General features: G+C 41.3%; 2 protein-coding genes across 4 annotated transcripts; one reads left to right on the plus strand and one right to left on the minus strand.

The window, feature by feature from the left end:
• Positions 1-1878: 1878 nt before the first annotated feature.
• Positions 1879-23532, plus strand: RB195_015126 (uncharacterized protein; the record flags this gene model as incomplete). 3 transcript variants are annotated; one of them, XM_064205691.1, is made up of 15 exons in its annotated part: positions 1911-1922; positions 1982-2144; positions 5653-5751; positions 8735-8790; positions 9157-9203; positions 9683-9761; positions 16872-16880; positions 16946-17068; positions 20112-20186; positions 20786-20902; positions 21101-21229; positions 21503-21613; positions 21692-21777; positions 21845-21932; positions 23404-23532. In XM_064205691.1, the coding sequence occupies 15 exons, from the start codon at positions 1911-1913 to the stop codon at positions 23530-23532; spliced, it is 1323 nt and encodes a 440-aa protein (XP_064061571.1). The 3 variants fall into 3 exon arrangements, with proteins under 3 accessions (XP_064061570.1, XP_064061571.1, XP_064061572.1); XM_064205689.1 differs by lacking the exons at positions 9157-9203; positions 20112-20186; positions 20786-20902; ... (3 more) ...; positions 21845-21932; positions 23404-23532 and adding an exon at positions 15799-15851 and having other exon boundaries at positions 1879-1922; positions 1990-2144; positions 16846-16880; positions 16946-17006; XM_064205690.1 differs by lacking the exons at positions 1911-1922; positions 1982-2144; positions 5653-5751; ... (4 more) ...; positions 16946-17068; positions 23404-23532 and adding exons at positions 17541-17654; positions 21982-22266 and having other exon boundaries at positions 21827-21932.
• A 748-nt stretch (positions 23533-24280) lies between these two features.
• RB195_015127 (uncharacterized protein) lies at positions 24281-27000 on the minus strand (the record flags this gene model as incomplete). Its single annotated transcript, XM_064205692.1, has 3 exons — positions 24281-24414; positions 24602-24724; positions 26922-27000. The coding sequence occupies 3 exons, from the start codon at positions 26998-27000 to the stop codon at positions 24281-24283; spliced, it is 336 nt and encodes a 111-aa protein (XP_064061573.1).
• Between the last annotated feature and the right edge of the window lie 964 nt (positions 27001-27964).

The raw sequence follows: 27964 nt of genomic DNA on the forward strand, positions 1-27964 counted from the left end.
GAGAACATTTCCCTCCATTGTATTTCCACCATGTTCGCCACTTTCATCTTTCTTTTCTATTTGTGATGTTACTATAAAATTGTAATGACCTTGCTTTTCAAATAAATGTCCTTAGGTTTGTGGGATCAAGCATATGACATACTTCGAAAAGTGAAATGATGGTTACATATTCGTAATCTACATAATATTGCGAACAATTTGATATCATTCACAGCTATAACTCCATGGCTCTGAAGATTTCGTAAATTTGACTAAAGTAACATGTTTGAACTCCAGGAACGACCTACATTACCAGCTTAAAAATTGTTTTCTTACAAAATATGCACTAAAACTATTTGTTGTAAGAGGACCTCATCTTTTAGTTTTCCAGCTCAACAGGAGTTTTTCCAGTTACAGCTTTCTGTTTTTTACACCTAAAGTTACGATTTCGGTATTTTGCATTTCTTACTCTGATTTTTGACAATTCATAAATCGCTAACAAAATAAGCTAGCCATCTGCAGGCGCAACACAATAGAGAGCAAACTTTGTCCTATATATTTTTCCGATCTCTCTTTTAATATGTTTCAGCTGCGGTTCTGATTTATGACTTGTCTTACGATGACTACAGGTTTATGATGCTCATGAAAATTCATTGTGGTTTATAATCTTCACAATGCAATATCCAACCATAAGTTTACATACCTGGATGGCTTCTTCCATAAAGTTGTTAGCAATTATGTGAGTCATTTTACATACGGGGTGAACGTTTACCAGTCGAGGTAATGTCTTCCGGAGAGATTTTGTGGCGCTTAGAACACGGGTTTTATTATGTACGTAGTAACGATATTCTTTCGCAGCTACTTACGCATATGCATGCTGTTTTGAGTGATTTCGATGTGAGATTTTGTTAGTTCTTCGTTTTCAAGGACAACATAGCTTAATAGTTTTCAATAAGCAAATTTCGCAAGGTAGTTTGTGCTTAACTGAAGCTGATATGGTGACACTTGTGACCGGCTCTCTGTACCGACATTATAATGGCGAGGCATGGAGGAGTCAAGACTTGAGAGACGGTCCAGCCTACAGAAGTAAAAGTCGAAGAGGTTCTATTGATTTTCAATCTATCGTGATTATGAGGTTTGTTTTGAAAATGCAATTTATTAGCAGTCAGGTCCTGGCGGATTTCAATTCGTTGCGTCTTCCACACCTCCGTCTACACCTAAGAAACCAAAACTCGAACTAGAAAGTGCAGAGAGACAACAGTCGACCTCGAAATGCTCACATGTCCGCGCTATTTCTTCGGGGTGTGTCACGGTAGGTACGAAAGTGTGGAAGTGCAAGGTATTCTGATGGTACAGACCTGGACTTGAGCATATGACTGCTCACATTGTGGAATTCAATGGGCGCAAGCTGTAGGTTCACGTCAGTAACTGATAAATCATAATTTTGCTACACGTCGATTCCCTCTACACACCTATGAAGGACACGTCTTGTTCCCAGTCGATCCAGCTTGGGATGTCCGGTATGTGCCTGAGCAGGACAGTGACCTACTGAAGAAATGTTTCATGGTGGAGGTCGAACAGCTACTCCTACTCTTTTGGTTCTGTCCACAGTAACCCCTGAAGATTCTTGACGGAAACACTCTTCTCCGGCAGGGAACCTCACCTGTCGTACACTTTCTCAGCTCAAAATGTTCTCCAGAAGGAGAAAAGGGAAAGCGTTTGGCAGCAGAAGTTACCCAGCTCTTATCGGAAAAGTTGCGACGTCTGTCCTTAAAATAAAACACAATGTTCTTTGCACCAAAGTTTAGCACAGGACGGAAACCGGCAAGTTATGGAAGTTACCTCTTAGGAACGCATGACATGTTTTTCTAATATTTTCCAGAGAATATCAGTGAAAGTATGGAAACTGAAATTGACGACACTTTGTTGCGATGGGTAGTAAGGTCGGTAAGAAATGATGGTTAGATCGCTTATCACTGATCGATACCGTTTTGCTGTAAAGCTCTTAAGGGACTTGAAAGGAGAACAAGGCCCAATAACCCACTACTACGATGGTTGGCATATGATAAACTGGCTGGGAAACAAGCTGCGAAGAGTGAATTTTGGAATTCTGCCATGTCCAAAGTCAATGGATCTAGTCAGATTCAGGAGTCGAATACAAGGGGGTGCGCCTCTATAGCCGTTATAGTTGAAGTTGAAGTCGTTATAGTCTATAGCCTCTATAGTAGTTATAGTTATAGTAGTTGAAAAGATAAAAAGGGATCTTTGGAAGTCCATGCAGCTAAATGCAGGGGAGGAAGAGATGACAAGGCACGTGTTCTAACATGTGTTTTATGCGCGTTAATGATACGCATGTGGGGACAGGTAAGTCAGTTACGACATGTTTTTTCCTTCCAAAAAAGACCATTTTTATTTGAACAAAAAAAAAACAGGTTCGTATACTAGTTGTAGACACGCTCCTCTTCAAGGGTCACGTCGAGAGACGTTGTTGGAAGGAAGTAGAAGCTTCGTGAAGTACAAGCAATTCTAAATCAAAGACTACAAGAGGACCCGTTGAAACCTAGTCCTCGGAGGCAGTTCTGTTCGTGAGGCTAAACACGCTATCCATAGAATGTACTGCCGAAAGGAGATCTGCTAGTAAACGAACATCATACGGAAAATCTTCACATTCTTTGAGATATTTTTCAGCCCCATGTCGGCATATCATTTCTATGGTGAAATGGCAACTATGCTTTTTAACACAATAAAATGGCTATGTGAAAGGCAGAAGAAGGGAATGTTGAGAGGGAGGTAGAGGTGAGGCGGAAGTACCTCTCCAAGACTTCTTGCTTGAGGTTGAAGACTAGCATTCATCATCGTTAGAAATGAAGTAGTGGAAGTAGTGTTGAGGGAAAGGGCGTGTCAACGTCAGGATGAAGGAGACAATGGCGTCGAAGAAACGAGGCAGTTTCCGTGGAAACCAGAAGTGTAATTGAGGGTGAGGACACCTTAGGGCAGCTCTTGGGGGAAGATCTGGAAATGGGCATATCGGAAGGTTTGGAATAGAGCGACGTCGACGCTGTATTCCACATAGCCCGAGCTATGCTTCGAGGAGGTCCTCATTTCTAAAGTGCTCGTTACGATAAAAACGGAACATAGGCTGCAGAGCTCTCACGTTCCGTTTGCACACATTCATCCTTGAAAGATTTCCTGCCGCTTTTGTACATGAAAATTACACTTACTAGGTTAAGAGGAATCTTCAAAAGTGTAGTTCCCAAAGTATATAGACATACACATATACACTGCATTGCTAAGACTAACAAATTGTTTGTAATATTTATTTCTTCTTACAGGCATAATTGCATGTTGCACCAATCTTCTTCGTCGTGGAGCACAACATATCCCCATTGACGTCGTGGTTCACTAGGTATGTTTGAATAACTTGATTGCCCCACTGGCTTTGATTTGTGCGAATTCTGACTGACATGTGGGAAACGCCTATGCTGACCGCTACCTCAAAATTGGATAATTAAACCTTTATTTCGACAAACAATCATGATATATAATAACGAGCTTAGTCCGTGTGTGTGTGTGTGTGTGTGTGTGTGTGTGTGTGTGTGTGTGTGTGTGTGTGTGTGTGTGTGTGTGTGTGTGTGTGTGTGTGTGTGTGTGTGTGTGTGTGTGTGTTTGTCTGTGCGTCACGAAATTCGAAAATGGGGTTGCGATGGGTCCTGCGGTGTCGGATTGGTCCACCGGCGCCAGATAGCCATAATATGGGGTGCGAACGGTCCATCGGCGCCAGATACCCATAGAAGGGGGGCCCAACGGGTAAAACCAATGGAAGGGGGTGGGGGTCCATCGGCGCCAGATACCCATAGAAGGGGTGCGACGGGTCCACCGGCGGTCGATACCTATAGAAGAGGATGCGACGGGTCCACCGGTGTCAAATACCCATAGAAGGGGTGCGACGGGTCCAACGGCAGTCGATACCTATGGAAGGGGTTGCGACGGGTCCACCGGCGGTCGATACCTATAGAAGAGGATGCGACGGGTCCACCGGTGTCAAATACCCATAGAAGGGGTGCGACGGGTCCAGCGGCGCCAGATACCTATAGAAGAGGATGCGACGGGTCCACCGGTGTCAAATACCCATAGAAGGGGTGCGACGGGTCCAGCGGCGCCAGATACCTATAGAAGAGGATGCGACGGGTCCACCGGCGCCAGATACCCATAGAAGGGGTGCGACGGGTCCACCGGCGCCAGATACCCATAGAAGGGGTGCGACGGGTCCACCGGCGCCAAATACCCATAGAAGGGGTGCGACGGGTCCACCGGCGGTCGATACCTATGGAAGGGGGTGCGACGGGTCCACCGGCGTCAGATACCTATGGAAGGGGTTGGCGGGTCCACGGGTAGTATAGAAGAGGATGCGACGGGTCCAGGACCATGAAGGGGTGCGCAGATGCTTATAGAAGAGGGTGCGACGGGTACGGGTCAAATACCCATAGAAGGGTGTGAGGGGTCCACCGGCGGTCGATACCTATGAAGGGATGGGGTCCACGGTGTCAGATACGCATGCGCCGGCGCCAGATGTCCAGAAAAAGGGGTGCGACGGGTCCCCCGGCGCCAGATACCCATAGAAGGGGGTGCGACGGGTCCAACGGCGTCAGATTGGTGCGCCGACGCCATATTGCTATAATATGCGACGGATCCACCGGCGTCGGTGGAGCCGGTCCCGGTTGGTGCGCAATAACTTAGTGTGAATGATGCAAAAGATAAATGGTTGGAGTCGTTTCATAGCCGTGACCACTGGGCGATTTGCTCTTCACCTTTATGACTCCTCTATTTCCTTCTTCGCTCGCCTCAAGTTTGTAGCATGCCGTTCTCAGAAAGTGGAAACACGCATGCTAACGGTTGCTTAAATAGTAGCAAGATGTTTATGCGATCTGACGTGGGACGTCATCATTATCAGTAGAATGATGTCTTTCACGTCATTTTATGTTAAAACATCATTCTGTGATAACTATTGGGGGAAATCAAGAGGAATACCCATACTTTGAGTAATGCTTTCAAATAGTATCCACATTAATCTCGCATCGAAGGAGTGTTTGCAGCTGATGGTCGAATATTCACCAAATGTAAATTTGACGCGTTCAGAAGGAAAACTCCTTAATCTTTCGCCTTAATTTATAATATAAAGAAGAGAAGGAAAGCGTTGTTAAAAAAAACACAAATCTAATTTCACAGAAAACACCACTACTATTAACTTTCATTGATCAGTGAAGGGAAGCGAAGCTAAAACCACCTAAAGTCTGAAGTCCGGCTTTAGCCGGACATTCAGACTGGTAACATATATAACGAACGATGCCGAGAATAAGAAACAGTAGCTCGTATACGTATGGGTAACAATAGCAAAAGGAAAGCGCATACTTGACCGTGAAGCCGATACATATGAAAAAGTAATGTAAGGAGTTGGGAGCTTGTGTGACACTACGAATAACCAATGAAACGAGACGAAAAGACGGATTTGGACCTGTGGCCTAAGCGTACGGGAGAATAATGCAGAGAGTAGGGAGCTCGTGCAACAGCACTAATAACCAATGATCGGAAGCCGAAACGGATTGACATGCTGGTCCTCGACGATGTTTGTGGACGATCGATAGATCGTATCATTGGTCGCAGGCGATCATTTAGGGACCCTCGAATGCTCAGGCATCTGGGGACATCTGGAGCTTGCTGTTGGTGATGATCGATCGCGTTTCCGCGATAATCTGGAAATGGGGACAGTGGAAGGTTTGGAATAGAGCGACATCGACGCTGTGTTCCACATAGTGCGAGCTGTGCTTCGAGGGCTGATTCATTCCTAAAGTGCTCGTGATGATAGGAAAGAAACATAGGCTGGAGAACTCCCATGTTCCGTTTGTATATATTTGCGGCATCCTTGGAAGATTTCGTGCAGCTTTTGTATTTGAAAATTACACTCGCTAGTTGGCGAAGAGGAATCTTTCAAAAATGTACTTACCGAAGTATATAGACATACACAATTACATTGAATTGCTAAGACTAACGAATTGTTGTAATATTTATTTCTTCCGACAGTCATAATTGCCTGATAAAGTATAAAGTAGTATAAAATTGCTGCTTGCCTCTTTATCGACTACGAGTTGCTCAAAGGTAAGATGTTGAGTGCTGCACGAAAATCTGATACGCCTGATATTCTTTGCCGCATTCATTCTATGAACTTGCCTGCCCGATCCGTGGAAAGGACCACATCTTGAATCTCAAGGCAAGACATATTGTCCCTTACTGTTGCAAAGTTCTCGCATTTCGTACATCGACATCATAAAGACGTTTTGTGCTTTTCTTCGCCTGGCCTTCATTCAAGAAGTAGTGAATAACTGAACGTAGATAGATTTGCTAATTTTTTCTCTCTGTTGCTCATAATGATAATGTAATAGGGTGATCTCAAGCATGAGCAACTTGAGCAGATGCACCTTTTCTTTTTCTTTGTTTTCCCCTCCCCTAATTTATTTTTTCCTAACAAAAAAAAAAAAAAACTAGCCTAAAAATTAATATTTATATATAAAAAAATAAAAAAAATATTATTTTTTTTTTCTCCTTTCTTTTTTTTTTTTTCCCTTTCTTTTTATTTTTTTATTTTTTTTTTTTCTTATGCGGGGGTATACTAAACATTCTCACCATAAATAAATATTGGTGGGGGGTGGGGGGAATAGTGTTGTGTTGTTGTGGTGCGGTGGTTTTTTTTTTTTTTTTTTTTTTTCCAACCAAAAAAACCAGAAAAAATATTATATCATATAAAAAAAAAAAAATAAAAAAAAAAAAAAAAAAAAAAAAAAAAAAAAAAAAAAAAAAAAAAAAAAAAAAAAAAAAAAAAAAAAAAAAAAAAAAAAAAAAAAAAAAAAAAAAAAAAAGAAAGAAAAGAACGATGAATAAACAAAGTAAAGAATACAAGGTAAAGAGTGTAAACAACACAACGAAGAAGAGAACAAAAAGCTTAAGAAGGTGATAGCGAATGGGCCTGTCTTCCTTTCTTCTGAAAATCTAAGTAGGAGTGGTTCCTGAGAGGAAAGGTTAAAGGGCGCAGTGTCCGGGGGTCTTAGGGTACAATTGGGTTGCGGGCTCTGCGATAAAAACTCGCGGAATTTCCGCGATAAGTGTGAGCTTTACCATGCCGATCAAACGGAAATACGAAAACGTGTCCAAATGTTCATTTATGTTCTCTTGTCATTCCATTTTAGTACAAAGATGATGTAAGCGAAGCAATCAAATTATAGTATCTTGAAGCACAAAGACTTCTCTATCAAACAAAATAGAGAGTTTTGTCAAGGCTATTCACTTTTATTTTTATTTTCAAACATAAAAAATGTAGTTTGCAGGCATCACCATCAAAGCGCGATATGTCATTGTCGTGTGCAGGGCTTGGAGGTGTCACTTTCCTCAATGAGGCAGCTCTTTATACCCTTAGGATTGATAAAGGGAAGCCGCTGAAGTGAATAACTAATAAAACTACAGGGTATAAATTGTTGTTGAAGTGTTGAAGGGTAAACTGATGCTTGTGATTGTTGGTTCTGCAAAAGCTGCTTACCGTTTCTGCAGCTAGTACTTGCAAACTACCTTTCAAACTCCATTTGTTACTGGAAGAAACACAAGATAAGAAAGCCTGATTAGATAGCTTAGAAAATTCATCTGAACGTCTTTAAATTAACGTAAATTTGAACTTCTCCAATAATGAACCGTCGTCTGGCTGGCAATATAATAGCATGACCGAAACAATGAAGAATGGGAGAATAGGATGAAGAATAGGATGTAATGTCACTGTTCTCCAGCTACCAGAAGCCGAGGTCCACGAGTCATAGCAGCCACCATTTATTCTATAACTCTCCCAGAGTCCAAAAATGTCATCAAATTCCACTTGAACCTCATCGCTCGTGCTTCCTAACATTTTTTGAACCAACTTAAGCTCAGCTAACATTACGTGGTTTTCTAGATGTAAAAAATCACAATGTGCTGTTTGTAAATAAGTGACATAAGTGGCCACGCATGTGGCGCACTTTTGGGATATTTCAAAACTCGGTAGTGGAGATGGGCTTTATGATGTCTGCAATAGAAACACATATCTTGATTTCAAGAAAGAATTTACACTGCTTTTACCGTACGTTTTCATTGAGTTGTTCCTAATCTAACTAGACAGCATTTAATTCCGGAGATTCTTTCTCCGATAAAGCACGAACGACTAAAACAACATTCTTGGCTTTTTCTTCTTATTGCGCTTCTTGTGAAATATGTGTTACGTGAAGATGCTAAATGAGAGTCTTTATTAGCTTTCAATCCTCCTCTTCTTTGGGAGATTAATATTCTTGAGAGGTAAGGCATATAAATTTTTTTTCTTTGCATCTACTGCTATACTGCAACTGCTTACTCGCTTGCCATCTCTACTGCGTTAGTAAAATGTCACAAGCCAAAGTCACTCCCCTCATAATCAGAATCACCAAAATCCTACCAGGTGTCGCAAATACATATCTAAGATGTCCTTCTCATGTGCGATTTTTTGCCGTTTTCAGAAAATCTTAGCTTTTATTCACCTGCCACTCGAAAAAGTATGATCCGGATTCCAGTTGGTGAGTAAAAACATTCTTTTTAAGTTCAGTAGAAAGGTGCCTGTTTAACAGAATCCCTTTCTAAGGTACTCCAAAGCAACGAATCTGGTGCAGCACACAATCTCTGCTAACATGTCTTGTAACATTTTTATTTCTAGTCGCTCTAGTAATACGCTTCAAGAGAAGCGATCAAAGGGCTTTCGACATATTCAAGGTTTGTCCAAAATATTTAATTTTAAGCGAGGTTTCGCAATACTACACAAAAGAACCCCTAATATTTCTCGTACACTGTGGTAACACGTTTGTGAAATCCTCAGAAACACCTCGACTATCTAAAGAAACCTGCCACTATCTGCCATTTTTTGTCCGTAAATTGAGATAAGCCAAAACGATCTGGTAAAGATTTCGTTCGAATTTTTTCCTCGATATTAGGACGGTTCACATCAACCAATCGTCCCCTTAATATTCTAGAATTCGATATAAAATCAATCCCTAACTAGGAATTCCTATAGTAAAAAGTATTCAAGTTTGGTGGATTTCTAGAACGTGTTTTTTTAAAAGAAGATTCATAAAAATTTAGACGTATCCACATCAACAACGAAGGACTTCTTTCTTTGCTAAATCAAGGTATGGTAGGTAAAAATCTGGAAAAATTATGACAGGTGTTGGCAGTTCTATCACATCAGTACGACACCATCAAAGACCTCAGTTATTAAATTTGCTAATAGAGCAGAAATATTAAAACCTTCAGAAAGAGAACCTCCTTCGGGAGTCTTTAGAAGGAACGTTACCAACAGAAAAGCAAGTGTTTGCATTTCCGCTTCCTGCTGTCATAGATGATCGCCTATAGACTGCGAGAGAAATTGAGGTGTTAGTATATATGATTAAGGACCGGAATGAGAATAGTAGGTTTAAGCAGCCACGAGTTACTCTTGTAAATTGGCTACCAACATCTGAAAAAATAAAACGAATTGTTCCTTTGCTCGAAAAAAAAAACTTGTAGTTTCTCAAAGTTTACCTAACTAGTCTATTGTTGAAGTTTTCTTAGCAGTTCTACCCTATAACATAGCGTGAATTCGTAAAGAATACGATCCTTCTAATTCCAGGAACACAGCTCATACCAGCAGTCGGACAAGCGTAAATCCAAATATCTCAATGGCACCGAATCATTGTCAACGGGGATGGGTTTGTTTTATTTACTTTTTTTCATAGTGCTCCTGATCAGGTTTCGAAGTGAATCTCATGAAAAGCTCGTGGTCAGGGAGATGCTTTCATCGAGCATGTTTGGTGCTTTTATTCGCAAGAAAACAGGCATCATCCTTCTATTTGACAGGGATTTTGAATCTCACATTGAGTTAAAACACTAATTCATAAAACCTCAACCACAGTGAGAAATCTGCGAGCAGAAAGAAAGACTACTACAGAAAATTTGCATGAATCAGAGAATCACTTGTTCCGGAAGCACTTTTGAGCATACATTTGAGCTGTACATTTTCGTGGAAACTCTTTGACATTCGGGGACTATTTTTCAACGTGAATTCATGTGAAAGTGACTTCTTTTACTTAATCGGCGGGCTGGCACTATTGCCTAACGCGGTTCCCCGCATCTTCGCTAAGGCTTCGTCTTTGAACATAGCTGTGCTCGACTTTTTTGGTCTAAAGCAGGAGCTCGCATAGAATCCAGCCATTAGTCACTGTTCCAGATGCTGCGAGGCATGGCGTCTGACGAGCAACTCGAGAGTAATTACCAAAGTTTTCGCGCTTCCTCTAGGAATCTGACCTGTTTCGGCTGGAGTTTGTGGTGTCCTGGACAACAGCAGCTTTTGCAATATTTCCGGCCATTAGACTGCAGACCATATGCTCGAACGTGAACATATGCTTAAATGCCTTATTGCATTTTGTTTAACAAGGGTAACTGCGAACAGGTGGCAGTCAGACTCGTAAGCATTGCCTCATATGAAAGTAGTCCGAAACATATGCATAAATTAGTTGAAACATTCCAAGACTCCAACGGAATATCCGCAAGCAATGGTTTGAATCAAAATAGTCAACTTTTTTAAGACTAGAAAATGTTTGCCACATAAAGGGTAAAGTTGCTATTCAGAATAATTCCTCATTCGTACAATGGCAGAAATTCTCAGGACCAATGTGATATTAAGGATCGGAGTTCAGAAGTGGAGTTGCAGTAAATATAATCATATATCTCTGCGTTTGTTATAGTGTGCCTGCGAGGTTTTTAGATGGGACCTTTATTTGCCTGACGTTTCGGCTTTTTCGCCGTCTTCAGAGGCCTAAATAGAGGATGACTGGAGCAATGCTACGTTTATCCCGTCAAGTGCCACACTACCCTGGCTCAGTGTTTCGATAATCGTTCAGGGTAGAGAAAACAGAAACCCATCTACATTGAAAATGGTCTTACGTTTTGCTCCACCGGATGTGGCGCGGCTGGTTGCACGCACTTGCCACGCAGTGTACCAGCGAATGAGTATTACTGCGTGTAGATCACCAGCGACGATGTAGATGATTTGATCTACACACAGAATATCAGGCGGTTATAGGTCACAGAGCGGTACAAGTGGCAAGAACTCATTCGTTATCGACAAGCATTCATTCCTATTATTCATTGAAGGGTTTCTTTTAAGAATAAAAAACGCCTCCAACGTCTTCCTTGCCGATATTTCTGTTTCGTGAGCCAGTATAACGCATTTCACATCGTAATCGTTCCCGTTGTGGGCCTCATGTCTGTGCCTTCCTAATGGTGTTATCAAACTTTTTCGTCGTTTTCCGGCCATGTGTTCATTAATCCTCACTCCAAGATTTCTACCGGTCTCCCCAACGTAAGCTGCATTGCATATCAAGCACTCAATCTCATTTTTCTCACCCCCATTTTTGCGCAGTCGCCTGTTTTTCCGTAAGGACAAATAACACATCTTTCACAGATGCAGTATCTATCATATAGTCTGTTTCTAACAAGCTGGCTTTTGATGTTTGCATTTGGGATATTTACCAAGATCACGTCATTTTGTAATTGTGCTTGGATAATGCTGCGCTGAACAGCGGCACTGACACTGTCAGAGATAAAAGGAAGACAAAGAGAAATTTTGTTTTCGCGCGGAATATTGCTATTTGCAGTGCGGGTTCTTCGGTAATGCGGACGTACTGTATGGCCATTCGCACATGCGATTTTCAAGGCTAGTCTTCGTGATTCGTGTCGTTCTTGGTTGCCAGTGCTTCACTAGCGGTTTTGAACATATTACGAATCACTGCGCGTTTTACTGCAGTCGGATGTGCAGATTTGGCGTGTAATATGATGTTCTTGCAACTTTCTTTGCGATACCACTTTACTCTAATAATGCGTTTGAAGTACTTATTTGTGTCTTGAGGCAAGGAAGCCATCCTTCTTTTGGGGTTTCCCGTGTGAGTTTTATATATTGCGATTGTTGGTTGAGTATTCGGAAACACTCGTCCATTTCGGACTGTGTTGATGTTATGATGCAACAGTCGTCAATATATCTGCAATACATTATTGGTCTACGCGAAAGCACTGGTTCTTCGATTCTGCTCATGAAGCAGATCGCCAGTACTAATGCTAATCGTTGACCCATTGCTAGCCCTCTCAGTTGCGCGAAATGCTTTCCTGACCACCTGAAAATATTACAATTCAGACATTCCTTGATAAGTGTTATTATGCGAGATTTACTTAGTCCATATGTTTCCAAGTTGTTACCATATAAATCTACCAGTCTGGACTTTTTCTAGTGTTCACTCCGCTCAGACTTTTTCTAGTGTTCACTTCGCTCGCCTTCACCGATCAATAGGAAATAACAGTAGCGACTTTCTTCTGCGAAATTACTACTGTTTTATCAACCCTTTCTTCAATTTTTTCTTCAAAAATTTAGGCAGAGATGGGAGATTTCATGATTTTCTTCCTAAACGCGTCAGTACTATGTTTGGAGAACAATCAAACTTGATTTTACATCTATGTTTCTCTGAAATCTCCAGAAATTGGAAACATTAGTCGAAGTGTGAGTTTCCTCCGCTCTCAAAATTTAGCACAGAATGATGTGATAACACGAAATGAGGTGAATATAATCATCATAGTGATGAAGATAAAACTCTACGTCAGACCACGCGAACGTGTGTTGGCTTGCATTGTATCTAAGCAGCCGTTTGAAAGTGTGTTTCCAACTTGGGAATAAAGGATGTTAGCAGCATCAGGGAAATATGCTTGGAAATAGATACGCGAATGAGTAATAGGAACCCATTCTGCCGTTGGGGCTCCTGCGCACCAATTCGAGGCAGTGCGAGCCGTCCCACCCCACCCCATGGTTTTCTGGGTCAGGGGCACGAATTCGACGTCGTAGGGCCCGTCCCACCCAATTTTACCCCGCTGGGGCTCCAGCTCACCAAACCGACGCCATGATAATCCTCTCCCTCTCTTTTTGGAATTTCGTGACTGAGACGCACGCATACACAGACGCACACACGTGACAAAATAAGTCAGTTATTATATAGCATGATAGTTTGCAAATTTAGAAGTATACATTCATATAAAAGTTTTTTTTTACCCTCACTAACGTACGACGGAAACTAACTTGGTCTATCAAAACCAACAAACATGAAAATGCACCTCTGGACAATGGTGGAAAGGTAGAGTTCTCTCCTATCAGGTGTACGGCCATGGTTCAGCACCCCAACGGAGTAGAGTTTTGCATCATTATGGAGTATTTTCGTGACACACAGACAAACACCCACACACACATACACACGGACTAAGCGCGTTATTATATAGCATGATCATCTCAGAGAGAGCTTGCAGCGCCTCACTGTTTTTTACATATGTTGTTATACATGTGTTGTTTTTTACATATGTTAGAAACAGACTATATGATAGATACTGCATCTGTGAAGGATGTGTTATTTGTCCTTACGGAAAAACAGGCGACTGCGCAAAAATGGGGGTAATATATGAGATTGAGTGCTTGGTATGCAATGTAGCTTACGTTGGGGAGACCGGTAGGAATCTTGGAGTGAGGAATAATGAACAACTGGCTGGTAAACGACGAAAGGTTGATAACACCACTAGGAAGGCACAGACATGAGGCCCACAACGGAAACGATTACGATGTGAAATGCGTTATACTGGCTCGCGAAAATATCGGCAAGAAAGACGTTGGAGGCGTTTTGGATTCTTAAAAGAAACCCTTCAATGAATAATAGGAATGAATGCTTGTCGATAACGATTGAGTTCTTGCCACTTGTACCGCTCTGTGACCTATAACCGCCTGATATTCTGTGTGTAGATCAAATCATCTATATCGTCGTTGGTGATCTACACGCAGTAATACTCATTCGCTGGTACACTGAGTGGCAAGTGCGTGCAACCAGCCGCGCCACATCCGGTGGAGCAAAACGTAAGACCATTTTCAATGTGGATGGGTTTCTGTTTTCACTACCCTGAATGATTATCGAAACACTGATCCAGGGTAGTGTGGCACTTGACGGGATAAACGTAGCATTGCTTCAGTCATCCTCTATTTAGGCCTCTGAAGACGGCGAAAAAGCCGAAACGTCAGGCAAATAAAGGTTCCATCTAAAAACCTCGCAGGAGCACTATAACAAACACAGACAGAATATGCCGAGGTTTCAAGGCAAAAGAACATTCGAACTACTACATATATCTCTGCTTCCCTCGTCTTCGATTTTGTTCGAAGCTGAAAAAAACAAGGCGTTGAGTAGCTTCTCGATCAACAACAACACAGAACGGAGAGCGCTATATTTTCTTTGAAGTGCCTTGTGAAAAAAAAAAACCGAATTATGGGTCGGCACTTCTCCTCTTCTGCAGTGTCTATTTCGTGTGGCTGAAATGTTGTCGTTCAAGTGCACCGCTCCATCCAACTTCCTCTTGTGTATTTTTAATTTTTATTCTTTTTGAATTGACTAATTTTCCTGACATTACTCTTCCGTCACTTAGTATCGTCCGTTGAATGAAACGTCGGGCAACGTGTTTCTGAAGGAGCAGCTGGGACCGGTCTGCTGCTGGGATCCCATCATGACAGGCTGGATCCAAAGAAGCTTGTGCTGTATCTGCCAAGGATAAATACGATTGCGTGGTTCCAGCTTTACCTGCTTCCCCTTAACAATATCTTCCCGTGGTGTTCGTCACGATCCCTTTCTGTTGATGGATTGTTCGAGTCTGGCCTGGTATATTTTGCACTGGTCAACATTATTCGAGATTTATTCCAGTAGAAACAGTAGACCCAAGGTATCCTCTATAGATTGGACTCGTGGAGCTCCACAGCTTACAAGGTTATGTTAACAAATTACGAAGTCGAACCTAGGAGTCCGAGTAATGGTAGTCCCCTAACATGCTGCACGGTTATGGGATGTAAAACGGAAGAGAACGATTATAGCCTATGTTAGCAGCATTCAGCATTGGATCATTCTTCTTCTAACAAGAGTACAGGTATTTGAAAGACTGCGCCAAAAGCTAGAGCTGACTGGTCTATGCTCACTGCTCCAATATGCTCCAATGTTGAGTTGCTCATTTCCCTCTCATTTCTAGAGTCACATCATCATATTTCTGCCCACTATTTTCTGATTCCTGCGGCAAACTCTGGAGCCCTGTTTCTAGAAAATTCGTAGAGCTCGAACAGTGTCTTTCCGCCCGGTTGATAATTGTCGTTATGTTCGCCTCCCGAAAAAGCATCACACGGTCCTAACTAATCTGATTCTTTTAGCAGGAGAGAATGCTACAATTTTGCCGAAAAAAACGAGGTACTCTGCGAATATAAAGTATTTACAGCAAAAGAAGACATCGATTATCATCAGAATAATGCTATTTTGTTTTGAAACTAGCTCATTCCTCATGCATGCTGCAATGTTTCCAACCCAAATCAAGCGGTTAAAAAAGTGCCGTGAGTTTGAGTCCAAGTGTGAGACGGAAACTCCTGTGGTCAATGAAGGCAAGTTTAATAATTGAGAGGTTGTTGAAGATAAGTAGGAGTGCTTCTTATTGAAGTAGGTCCGAAACAAGAAATCTCACCGTAGAAACAACTCTTTCATATACGGAAAATGTTAATAAGTAGTGCTTTGTCTGCAGCGACACAAATCAAGGTATTCCTTTCCATGTCGGTTTCTATTGACACAGATATAGTTGCGCACTTTCTGATAGTTAGACACTTCTTACCGTCTATAATGACTTAGAGTTCTCAAGTTGCAGGAACAACTACTGTGAAATGGAGCCCACCACAAATTGACGTTAGCTCCTTACATGTAAGTACTCTCCCAGCTTGCCAAGATTAATGAGATGTTCCTTTGAGCTCAGTAGTTTAAAGGCAGCATACCACGAATCTGAGGTGGTACGGATTTCAGATGGAGTATCCATATACGGGGTCGTAGATTATGGAGATCGGGGTGGTTCCGCTCATCTCTCCCTGAATCACTGAAGGCAACCGTCCCTTGAATGCTGTTTTGTACCATGCCTTCTATTGCAGCGAGCCACCCTTGCACGCGTAGCGTCTCTTACTGCCCAACGGGGCAGTGCGAATTGATTTTCGACGAATCGCAAGGCGGAGGCGGCGCAAGGAGTGGAACGTTACAATAAATGGCGTCATACAAAACAGCATTCTGGAGGCGGCTGTTTACAGTGATGCGGGGGAGGGTGATATTTTTATAAAAGAGAATAATGAAGGTTTGTTGAAGCGGAACGTTACCCCTTCGTCTCCATATATCGCGAACGAACCGCCCGTAAAAATGGATACTCCACCTTACTTAATTTGATATCCAATAGCACCACAAACAGATTCGTGGTATGCTCGACCTTTTATACTATTGACGATAGTGTGCCCACATCAAAAAATTCACGCATCTCACATTTTGTTATAGTATAGCAAAGAAATTATGTACCACTGAGCAGCATAAACATTTCAGGCATAATAACACGCTCACATTGATGTCAGACTTGTTGTAGTTTGCGTGGAAACTGTCAAGTCTGACACGCAAATTAAGTGGTTGATGCTACGGTCAAAAAACAGCTGCTTGTGAAAGTATTGTGCGCAGAATCGAGTTTCATTATTTCTCGTCGCAATAACAGTAAGGTTCACTCTCATGGCGCATGATCTCTCGCTCAACGTAGGAACGTCAATGCACCACGCAAGTGGCAGCTACATATGAAGAATATATAGATACACAGTTCTGGTGTCATTTTTCGGCTCTACAGTGCATTCTTCAGTGTTATTCTTCACATGTCCTTTGTGAGTTTTTCCAGGAGCCAACATGCAGGTCTCACCTTAGAGGGTACAGGTCGATTATTTTAGAGTAACTTGAAATAGCAGCACTAAACAGTTGTTTTTTTTTTGTTTGTTCAGGAAATTGTTGACTACGGCAAGGAGCTTTCCCGTAGGAGAGCTTTATTCATTTATGTGCTGATATTTAACCATGGTTACCGACACATAGTTTCCAATTGGCTCTGCAACACAGCCCATTTCACAGTACGTTTTATCCAGTCTTTATTCCCAGAAAATTACCCAGAAAAATTACCCAGTTACCCAGAAAATTTGCAAAAGAGTGTCGTTAAGTCGTAGAACATAGAAGAATAGAATATATAGCTATAACCAAGGATCACAAGGTAACATTCTAGTCTAAATTACGTTTACTAAAACTAATCGCTTGCTAGAAAGTGAAAAGGCGATAGAAATTGCGCATTTCAGCGATTGTCGAGCAAATTGTGATTGTTATCTTGCCTCGGATCCGCTTCAAGGAGAAGCGGCTGGTATCCTTGGGCAGTAACCGGAGCAGACCGCCCGGATTCTGAGGGGACGCGCAGGGCTAGCAACCACATGGCAGTCAAGCCCTTCCGAACCAGGGTTCCGTCCCCCTGCCTGATTCCCTCTTCAGGGGCCTCGGTGGTGCCACCTCTTATCCCTACCTCAACCCTAGTGGTACGTGGTGTTATGTGGTAGGATGGCATTACGCATTTGGTTTGTCCCTAAAACATCATTACACGGCAACAACATAAACACACAGTATAGCAGATGGGTAGTGGGACTGATCCGACCATGTCAAGATGGTCATGCGGTAAGTCAGCCTCAAGTGGTATATGTTGTACTGTTTGGACCCCGTAGCAGCCAAACGCGGTATTACGGTTATAGATGGTAATTGATGAACGCTCGAATACGACGATAATGAAAATGCGCACAAAAAAGGAAGAAGAGATACTGCTTCCCGAGTGCTTGATGCTCTTACATACTGCGAATGGTGCGGGAAAGCTACCTTAATACTTTGCCATTGACAAAGTTTTCCGCGCGCTGGCTAAGAAAGTCATGCCGGCTGTGGGAGAATCGTGCTGGACACGACAACTGTCATTTACTTCAGACAGCGTATTGCGAAATTGATGTAGTATGAAAACCCCAGGGAAGAAATAGAATTTAGGTTTTAGACCACGAAAATAATCGTGATTCCGCTCATCTTCCCCTAGTTTTGATGAAAAAGCGTGGAAGGCGGTGCTTTTCCCTGCGAAATCAGGCGCAACGCACGACACTTGTGCACGCGTTTCATCAATGTGCGAGCGGTCGACGATATGCATACACGCAATATATGACATAAAAAGGTAATATGATATAATGATGGTAGACAGGACTCAACGACTCATGCGATTGGAAAATACAACGCTAAATGTAAATGAAGACGAGCCGACAAATTGATGATATTGGGGCCTCTTTGGGGCGATTGGAGCTATAGATCGCGAATGTGAGCATCACAGCAATCAAGTCCGTCCAATCTTCCTAAAAAATGGCATGGAAAACGCCCCTAGTTCCTACGAGGTACGTTGAAGAGCACCATGTTGGTATTGCATATGCGCCGGATCCACGAGCAAGCGACTGGAGATCAATGAGATGTCCTCAGCTGCCTATTCTCAGGGTCAAGCATTTCTCAACAGATTGTCGTAAAAAGAGTGTCGGAGAGAAAGGAGTCGTAAAGCTTTTCAGCAGACGAGAACAAAAACGAAGAGAGCAAGGAAGAAAATATGAAAATATTTTTCAAATGTTTTTTTAAATGCCGGTATAATTTCACACCCATTGGTCTGGGACTAGATTTGGAAAATACTAAATAAATGAGGAAGATCCAGATTCGGATAAATGCGCGGGGGGGGGGGGGGCATGAGTATGAAGGCAAGAAAAAGAGTGTATGTGTATACAATGCGTTCTAAGAATTCCGACCTTCCTTTAAGTGAGTTGTTTTTAATAAAATTTCACCAAGAAAATGGAAAATATTGAGTATGAGAGGAGGAACCAAAGAGTGAGTATCCGGTTCCCTTTAATCTGCTGAAGCTGGTTGAGGCCTCAATTGCTGAAGCCCTATGGCGAAACGCGATGTGTCGACGTTTTCATTGCGAATGCCACGGATCAATCCCTGCAAAAGTGGGATTTTGTATTTAGTGTTCGAGAGGTAAAGGAGTAGTACTGACGCTCAAGGTGAATTTAACGTTGTAAAGCTTGCTGAGATTTGTAGAGAGAGATTTCTTCTATATTTCTACAAAGTTTGGTTCCTCTAGCTTCCCTAGTTTTTCTTTTGAAACCTAGTTGAGAAATTTTGCCCCAAATTTTCGAGTCTCTCTCAACTAGCTTTTAAGAAAACCACCGATAGAGATAACACCTATAGAGGCCACAATTTGCAGCTAAGGGTTTTCAATGATGCACTATCAAAATATGGCGTCGCTACCGTACCGTCGCAACGGGAAAAGTGGAAAATCTCAGATTTTCGGCAACGCGTCAAAATGTGTATGACTTCCAAAAATAGCTATATTACTTTATTTATTTATTAAGATATTATTTATTATTGACTTATTATTATTACTATTATTATTATTTATTCATTATTAATTATTATCACCTCTACTATTTTTTTTATCCAATTTCTTTTTTTTATATACTAGAAAAATGAGAAGGAAGGGCCGTTTTCTGGAGGGTCTTCTATGGAGGGGGTCGTTATCAGGAGGGTGTTTCCCTACTACACGCTTGACCCCTCTAGTGAAACCAATGGGCTGCTGAGGGAAACGAAACGTGTGCAAGGGAGCCCGTTCTAATATACCTCATAGGAGCAATCGCCGTTCACTCACCGCTTTATAACAGGATTAGGGGGAATGAGCACAGGCTTTTCTACTTTACAACCGGAACTCTGCTTCTCCTTCTATACGACATCCGTTTCGTGACACGCTGCTTAAAAAAAAATTTGGTCAGTGCAAGACGCAAAATTAAACGTGTAACAACGAACTTGAAATAAACTAGATTTATGATTAAAAAAATCCTCCTATGATCTGCAAAATATCGCGCTATCACTAACACAAACGTACACAGATGTAGCAAGTGAGAAAACGAGAATGTAGCAAGAGATCGTTTGTATTCGTTTATTTGTAGAAGAAAGAAAAAACATTAGTTTTCTCAGTTTTTGAAGAATTGAAGAAAGCCAAAATGGAATACTTACAATGCGAAGAGCCTCCGTAATCGTAGCTGTGCTAATCACAACGAATTTCAGACCGTGCACGAGCGAACATTGCTGGTTTCAATATCAAACGGCACGTGTGACGAAGTACTACGTCATGTGAAAGCGGTGGGAACTGATCCTCGTTACCATAAATAATCTCTATTATTAAAAACTAATCAAAAAGGTGGGGCGGGTGTAGTGAAGCGGTTAGGGGTTCCGCTTCCTGCACAATCGATCGGAGGTTCGAATCCGCCCTAGTGCTCACCAAACCTTTCATCCCTCCGGGGTCGATAAATTGGTACCAGACTTGTCTGGGATAAAAACTGACTTGACACATCGGCTAGTCACCGCAAGTCATTGTATAGGCCAGATACACGTTCGTGAACCTCAAACGATTCTGAATTGAAGTGAACGTGGGGGCGCATCCCAAGCGGATTGATCAACGCCAGAAACTTTAAACTTTATCCTTTAATCAAAAAGGTAGTTTTCGTGCTTACTCTTGAACATGTATCTCCTTTTAGTCTTTAGTCTTTCCGAGAAAAACGAAAAACAAGTGGTTTTAAGTCTTTTCTTCCTTCTTTCTTTTCCTTTTCTTTTTTCTTTTCCTTCCCTCTACTGTTTGGAGAAACGTGTTCTCTATACTGCGCATACCAAAACCAAATCTTGTTCAATCTCCTAAGGATCTTTCTGAAGTTCTTCTCATCTGACAAACATTTTATTTGCAGAAAATCTTATGTGCCTATGTGTCTGTGGGCAACTACGATGCTCCAGTTGATTTTGCATCGTACTCATTCGACGCCATAATGTTGTTCCGTGCCTATCTAGCAACAGCATTTGCCGAGGTGTTTTTTCAGATGTGATTTTACTTCTGTTGCTGCTTCTTCATATTTTTTCATTGGCTTTCACGCCTGTTTACCAATTTTATGCTGTTTTGAAACATAGTTCCGCTTAATGTTTTCCTTTGAAATTGCCTCCCAAGTATCCGAAAAATAATTTGATTTCTTGCGAATAAAATGTTTCGTTATTTGTGTCATATTTAGAGTTCTGTGAAAGTTGTTATGATAGAAGCAGATGCCACATGGTTCCGAGATCCTAAACACTTGTTTGCCAGCGAGTTCTCGAATGAAGCTGTTGATATCGTTGCTCCGCGCAACGGAGGAATATCGAGGGTAAGCAAGATATTTGCGTGTATTTGGAATCGAAGCAAGAATACCACATATTTTGGCAGCCATAGATTAGCGTAATGACGCTATTCATCAGAGCACGTCTTCATCAGAACTTGATTGTGCTGTCCTCGAATTTCATGCATGTTCTTTTTTCTCCCAACAAGTCCTATGGTTTATCGTTCAGCTTCAAGTTGGACGGTTCTGTATTAATCAGATCGTAATAATAGAACTTTAAGTGCCAGTGAAAAGTTTTAAGCTGACTTCTTTTTTCCACAGGGTACTATCAGAGCAATGAGTCCGATGGTTATTAAACCAAGTAATAGAACAGCTAGGTTTCTTAAAGGACTCACAAGAAGACTTGAACGCTTATTCGATCTCAGTGACCAGGTGATTTTATTGCTTGGGTATATTAACGTACAGTACTGATTGTAGGTGCAGGATTAAATGTAGTATATTTCTTGTTAGGCCGTTTACAACATTTTGTGTTTGTCGAGATATTTGGGACTTCGTTGTGGAATGTTCTACTACGAGGACATCGCAGACGGCGTTTGGTAGGAAGTACTGATTTTTATTTGTTTCAGCAGTTCTCTTAAAACATAGCTCTTTCATGTTTGATAGCCATAAATATCGATTCCGAGATATGATGCGCCCTTATATTGTCAACAACAACTACATCATTGGAACGCTAGCGAAACAGGAGAGGATGGTGAGGGTTCGAAGTTTTGACTATGCATACAAATGGCGGTGCGTTCCAGTCTAGAAACATCGAGTCGGGTATTCAACAAGTTGGATTTTTGCTAAGAAATGTGATTGAAAACGATTGTGGTTGGGTGGATTCATATCCCAAATGTCTGAGTGGTCTCGCTTTGCTCAGCTATAAACTTTCTGACATATCACATTCAAGTCCTACAGAGCACCAAAGCGGAGTTTTAAGCGTTACCCGACACGATTCAGACCCTGCTTTTGAGATTGATGTCTACTCTTCATTTCATAGATCGATTCTGAGAACTGTAACAAAATCAGGACGAATATACGTGTGATAAGGATACAAAAGGATTAGAGATTTTTCGAGGACTACCACACGAGGGTTATGAGTAGCAACACAAAACCACAACATCTGGGTGCATAACGAAGAAGGTTTGAAAGATAAGTTCGTAGCTTAACAAGGTGGAGTCTCGGATCCATAGAGGTGTTGATTGTGGGCTATGAGATAGAACCGCAAAAGTTGAGGGATTGAATGGAGCTGATTAGAGGCAGCATGCCACGAATCTGATCTGGTAAGGGAATCCGCGAAAAGCCAGAGATGGGGTAGTGGATTGTAGGATCTAAGGTGGTTCTGGTCACCTCTCCCTAATCGTCTTAATACAAGGCATGGAAACCGCTTCAGTTCCCACGAGCTCGAATCAAAATCGTCGTCAAAAACGGAGTCTTCCAAATCGTTTTTTTTTACGACGATTAGGAAGAGGTTTGCGGAACCAACCCTGATCCCGTAATCTAGAACCCCATCTCTAGCATTTCCAGGGGTTCCCTCACCACGTCAGATTCGTGGTGTCCTGCCTTCAAGGGACTACACTGACACGTTTCCCTCAGTTGATCAGTTTCTGGAGAAGGGTAGAAGGAAATAAGTTTGAATGATGGAAAGTGCACTTTCATATGTTTTATCTATGGGAATTGCCGGAAAAACGAATATCTGCCGATATCACGCGACACATACTTTCGTGCGTTTAAAGCAGGAATTTTCAGTCAACGTGTAAAATGTCGGAGAAGGAATGGCTAATAAATTTCGTTATGCAGAAAAAAAACTAGGAATATATTAAATATGTACATGCAAGAGACATCCTTAGAATCTTTTCGTGTGGTGTACAAAACATAAGCTGCTTAGCATCGAATGAATGGCGTCTAGCTGGATGACATGAAAATTAGTCAATTTCTAATAGTAAAAGTGGATGAATCAAAGCAGAGTATGTTGAGGACCCCTATTCAATCCTGCAGTCCTGATGAAAATCTTGATGAACAGGAAAAATCACATCCATTCCACATTCCCATAGATTTTACGACCGAACGTAACCTCATTAGGTTCGATTAACCTTAGCTTGGTGAAGTCGTATTTACCATCATAAGTTGGTTTCAAATGGACTTTTGCAGACCAGGGTCATGAAATTACGCATCAATTACAGGAAATTTTCGGATTATGGTTTCTTGACTCCGACGGTCGCTGTAATCAAACTGCAGTAGAGTTGATTCTGAAAATGCACAATACTCCAATCTACTTCGATGACCCTGCAAGGCTAACTTCTCCCGAGTAAAAAACCAGTCACTGTCGCGAATGAAGTCTTGGGAAGTGGATCACAATGTGTGGGTACCTAGATCTTCGCATGTTTGAATGTTTGTTGTATTGTTATATGTACTAATTGTGTAAGTAATGTATAGAGAAATCTTAGTACTGTTGCTTTGTCAAACATGTTGAATTTGAAGGCAAAGTCTTGTTCATGATCCTCCAAAGATAGACTTCACTGATTTCACTCAATGGAACAGGTACCAGGGTCATCAAACTAATGTAAAAAGTAGGAATAACAGAGACTGAACATTTGCTTGATTTGCTAGATTGAACGAAAAAACTATTGTGGAATGATGGGGATTTTTGTGAGGAAGCAGAAAGCTTAGGTCGAGGAAAACGCATAAATCATCATGGATCAGATGGCAAGAACATGACGATGAGAGCAACGCGTTTGGGAGCAGATTTTAACCTCAAACGGTGGTTTCCATCTACTTTATCTGTACCTTATAAACATTCAGAATTAGCCCTTTGATATTTTTCTGTTCTAAGCACTTTAAACATTGTTACGACAAAAGAGATAACGTTTTTATGAGTATGAATTATTTTTAAAATTTTCTCCAACATACGTAAATAATAATAATATTCAAGCATAATATTCGAAACCTCAGTTAGTATGAAGAGATCATTTGAAAGCTCGAAGGCAGCATTAAGTGGCACTGAAGTGATAGACAATTTGTAATGTAGGGCGGTAATAGACGCACGATAAAGTGATGAGATTATTCCGTCCAATCCTTTAAGAACTGGTGCCGACGGCGAGAGAAGAAGAGAAGAATATGCGGATCTTCATGCTCTTGGAAGTCTAAGTGGCGTCTCCAATTACTTCGCATTCTTCGGTAGAGCGACGATAAGCCTATATAGCTTCGTACAACTTACTACACTCTTTCAAACCAACGTGCATACGAAAAAGTTAACGGTAATGAAGTTGCAACCAATCTCGTGCCTACTTCTGCGAAGAGCGAGCAAAAGAAAGTAGAAAAGATCCACAATTTTGTTGTAAGTTCAGTAATGCTGTAAGCGATAATAAAATGATCGCTCACTTTTATGTGGCCCTTGTGATCTGCGCCCCTTCACACCTTGACTGTGTAAACCGTGATGATGGTTGTGATGGTAGTCATTGTGATATCGGCTACGCAAGCTGCTAAGCAACCCGAACGGAATGACTGCAAATATTGCAATGGATCTGGGCCAATTCGTCAGCAATTTACATAAGATTTTACTGTGCACAACAATAGCAGAAAATTGATGAGAAATACTGAAGAGGAACGAAGCTCCATTCCAACCAGGGTTTCTGCACCGCTTTTCATACTGTGGGACATCATTGCTGTTTAATGTATGGGATGTGGAAGAAATTAATAAGCGAATGAACGACATTCAATCTATTAGTGCAAAAAAAAAGCGGAAAAAATGACAAGAATATCCTGTATTCAGTACATACAGTAACTTTTCGTCGTATCTTTTCATTCTGAATATCTAGTATTTCGCAAAAGAAAAGCCTCTAGCCGTCAATCACAGATGGATCGCATGCTCAGTGCCAACATGTCTCACTTCCCCACACACAAAGCCGCTCTAGGATATTATAGAAGATAAGTGGTCTAAAGTTTGTGCTTTGCGAAAGTTTTGAAGAAGGTTCGACTTACACCTCTACTATAAGTACAGAGAAATACCCGCCGCAAAATTACTTTTTTTGAATTCCGAAACCTTTGTTTTTCAGGTTCACAGTTTCGCTTTCGTTTTGCGAAAGCTCAATAGTTTCAATTCAAAGTTGATGTTTTGAACAAGAATTTTTGACAAAAAAAGGAATTGGTAAAAAAATTAAAGCTATGGGAAAAATCAGTCTTTTTGCGGCATAAAGGATGGATATTGTGCATTTAATCTCGTTAATAAAGGCTAGATTAGTTTGGACACTTTCAGCAATCCACACACTATATTCGTTGACACAGTTCCCAGTGGTTCAGGCTCCCAGTAATGGGCATTTCCTTCGACATGTTTTATGTTTGCCTCGAAATTGATCCATGAAAGGAAAGAGAGGTTGTATTTCCATAAGAAACATTATATGTTCATTAACCTTCTGAAGTAGCTCATTTTCTGGATATTCTGCCCTAAATGTAAACATTTGAACAACCATTTCTGTTGATTGTTCATGACTTCCTTACTCACAGACATTGTCCTCAAAATGTTTTCTGTCCAAATGAAAATAGACCTACTTCAAATCAAATTTTTTGGGTATGGATTGAAGTAGATTAACAACCATAAATAGTTATACAACAGTTTCGAATGTTTGCAATCTTCGAGTGAAATTATTTGTGATCGGATTTATACCCATCAGAGAAAAATCTAGAGCGCTATATAGGGATCACATAAACACTTCAAAGCAAAGATCACGTTTCTAAATAAGAAGCTACGCCAATAATGATTTTTTATGGAAATATAGCTATCTCTTCTTTTATAGGTCAAATTCGAAACAAACTAAATAAATCTAAACTACTACTAAACTCAAAGAAACTCCTCAATCCGAGGCACTATACACCGCCACAATTTATTTTCTGCACTACCCTAGGACTGGCATTCTGCGAGGTGAGACAATTAGTTTTCGTTGCTGTCCCTCGCTCCACGTTATTACATCGTTGTCACTGAACTAAAAACAATGACAGCGATGTAACAACGTGGAGAGAGGGAAAGCAACGAAAGTGACAACCTTCACTAAATTAAGAACCAGAGCAAAGAAAGAAAAGGAAATGAAGAATTTTTTTCTTTAAGGAATTAAACGGCTTTTCAAAAAAGTCAGATTCACTTCTTATTTGAACTTACTTTACTGCTAGTATCCCGGTATGCGAGAGAAGTTCGAGTACCTCACTAAAGAGATGTAAAAAGCAGGAATTAAGGTATTCTACGCAGATTCTTCAAATGTAATAGAGCGATAACGAACCAAAGCGTTTTCCATTAATGAATGAACTCTTTACGGTTCAGGTCAAAAGCAGCTGTGAGTACTACCTTGGTGAGGAAAAGCGCGGGAAAAGCTAGGAATGCGGTTAAGGAATGCGGCTGAGATTGCGGGATCCGAGGTAGTTCTGGTCATCTCTCTCTTATTGCCGTAAGAAACGGGTCTTCCATGCCATGTCTTACGATGATTAAGGAGAGGTGAGCAGGTCCACCTTGGATCCCACAATCTACAGCCTCTCTCTAGCCTTTCCGGCTGACTGCCTCACCACGTCAGTTTCGTGGTATGTTGCTTTTCAAATCAACGCAGCATTTTTTTTTAAAGAAAAGGTGACTCACACTGACTGAACCTCAAAAAAATCTTCGTCTGGAGACTTTTACATTTTTGCTCCAAGCTTTACTATAACAATAGTAACTCACGAAACTCGTAATTAATGCCAAAAATCGCGTTGCTGACATAGATGAATACGAGTAGGATAAGGAAGAGGAGACGTAACATTGCCTATCACTGAAAAAATCAGTACTTATGCAATATCTTCCGAAAAAAAATGATTAGCGATGTTAGCAATAACGTTGAAAAAAAAGACGGCCCGAGATGGTAATGATAGATCTGTCCCGCTCACTATGGTCAAAGCAAAGCCATATCTCCAGTATCAAACGCATACACATAGATCAAATGATCCCGCCTGGGCTCAGGGCGAATGCTGGACTTTTTTTGCTTCCTATTTTTCTACCTTTTCGGACTGAAAGCTGTCTTTTCACTACTGCAACCATAAGAATTCGATTTCTGAATTCTTCGACTTGATTCGGGTTCTGAATGCAGTCTGATTTCTTTTCATCTAAAATAATATAGAAGTGTGATTGAGAAGTAACGGATGCAAAATAACAAAGAATGGCTGGCAGCTCATTCAGGCAAAAAGAACCTTAACTGACTAATTTGGTTCTGACTATTTGATCCATTTTGATTGACTTTGTGTGCGTTACGTGCATGAGATCAGTGAACCGATCTATGTCCGTCACGTGGAATGACATGTCATATCCCTGTTCCGTTCACTTTAACCAAATTAGCCCATCAAGACACTATTACGGCAGTTTTTCAAAGCTTCCTATTTCTTCTCAGAGCTCAGATGAGCTTTTCCTCTAAGTAAGATGAATACTTCTTGCGTTTATCGTCATCTCTCAGTAGCGAAAATATTCGTTACAATTCATATCAGTGTCCACAGAGGAATAAAAGATACATATTGATCTGCTCATCCATTGTCTCTATGTAACTCGTTTTATAGTAGGCGGTATGAAGTATGTGCATAATGGCAGTGATAGACGTTGTCACTTAAAGTTAAAGTTGTGATTCTTGTAATTCACGGAGATGTGGACAGAAGAATTGTATCGGTAGCATCGGGTTTGGGTTACGATGGAATCCAGACGATTCGACAATACCCCTCGCATCTTTGAGGAGACCATAC

The sequence above is a fragment of the Necator americanus genome, chromosome V (assembly GCF_031761385.1).
Source record: "Necator americanus strain Aroian chromosome V, whole genome shotgun sequence".
NCBI classification, from domain to species: Eukaryota; Metazoa; Nematoda; class Chromadorea; order Rhabditida; family Ancylostomatidae; genus Necator; species Necator americanus.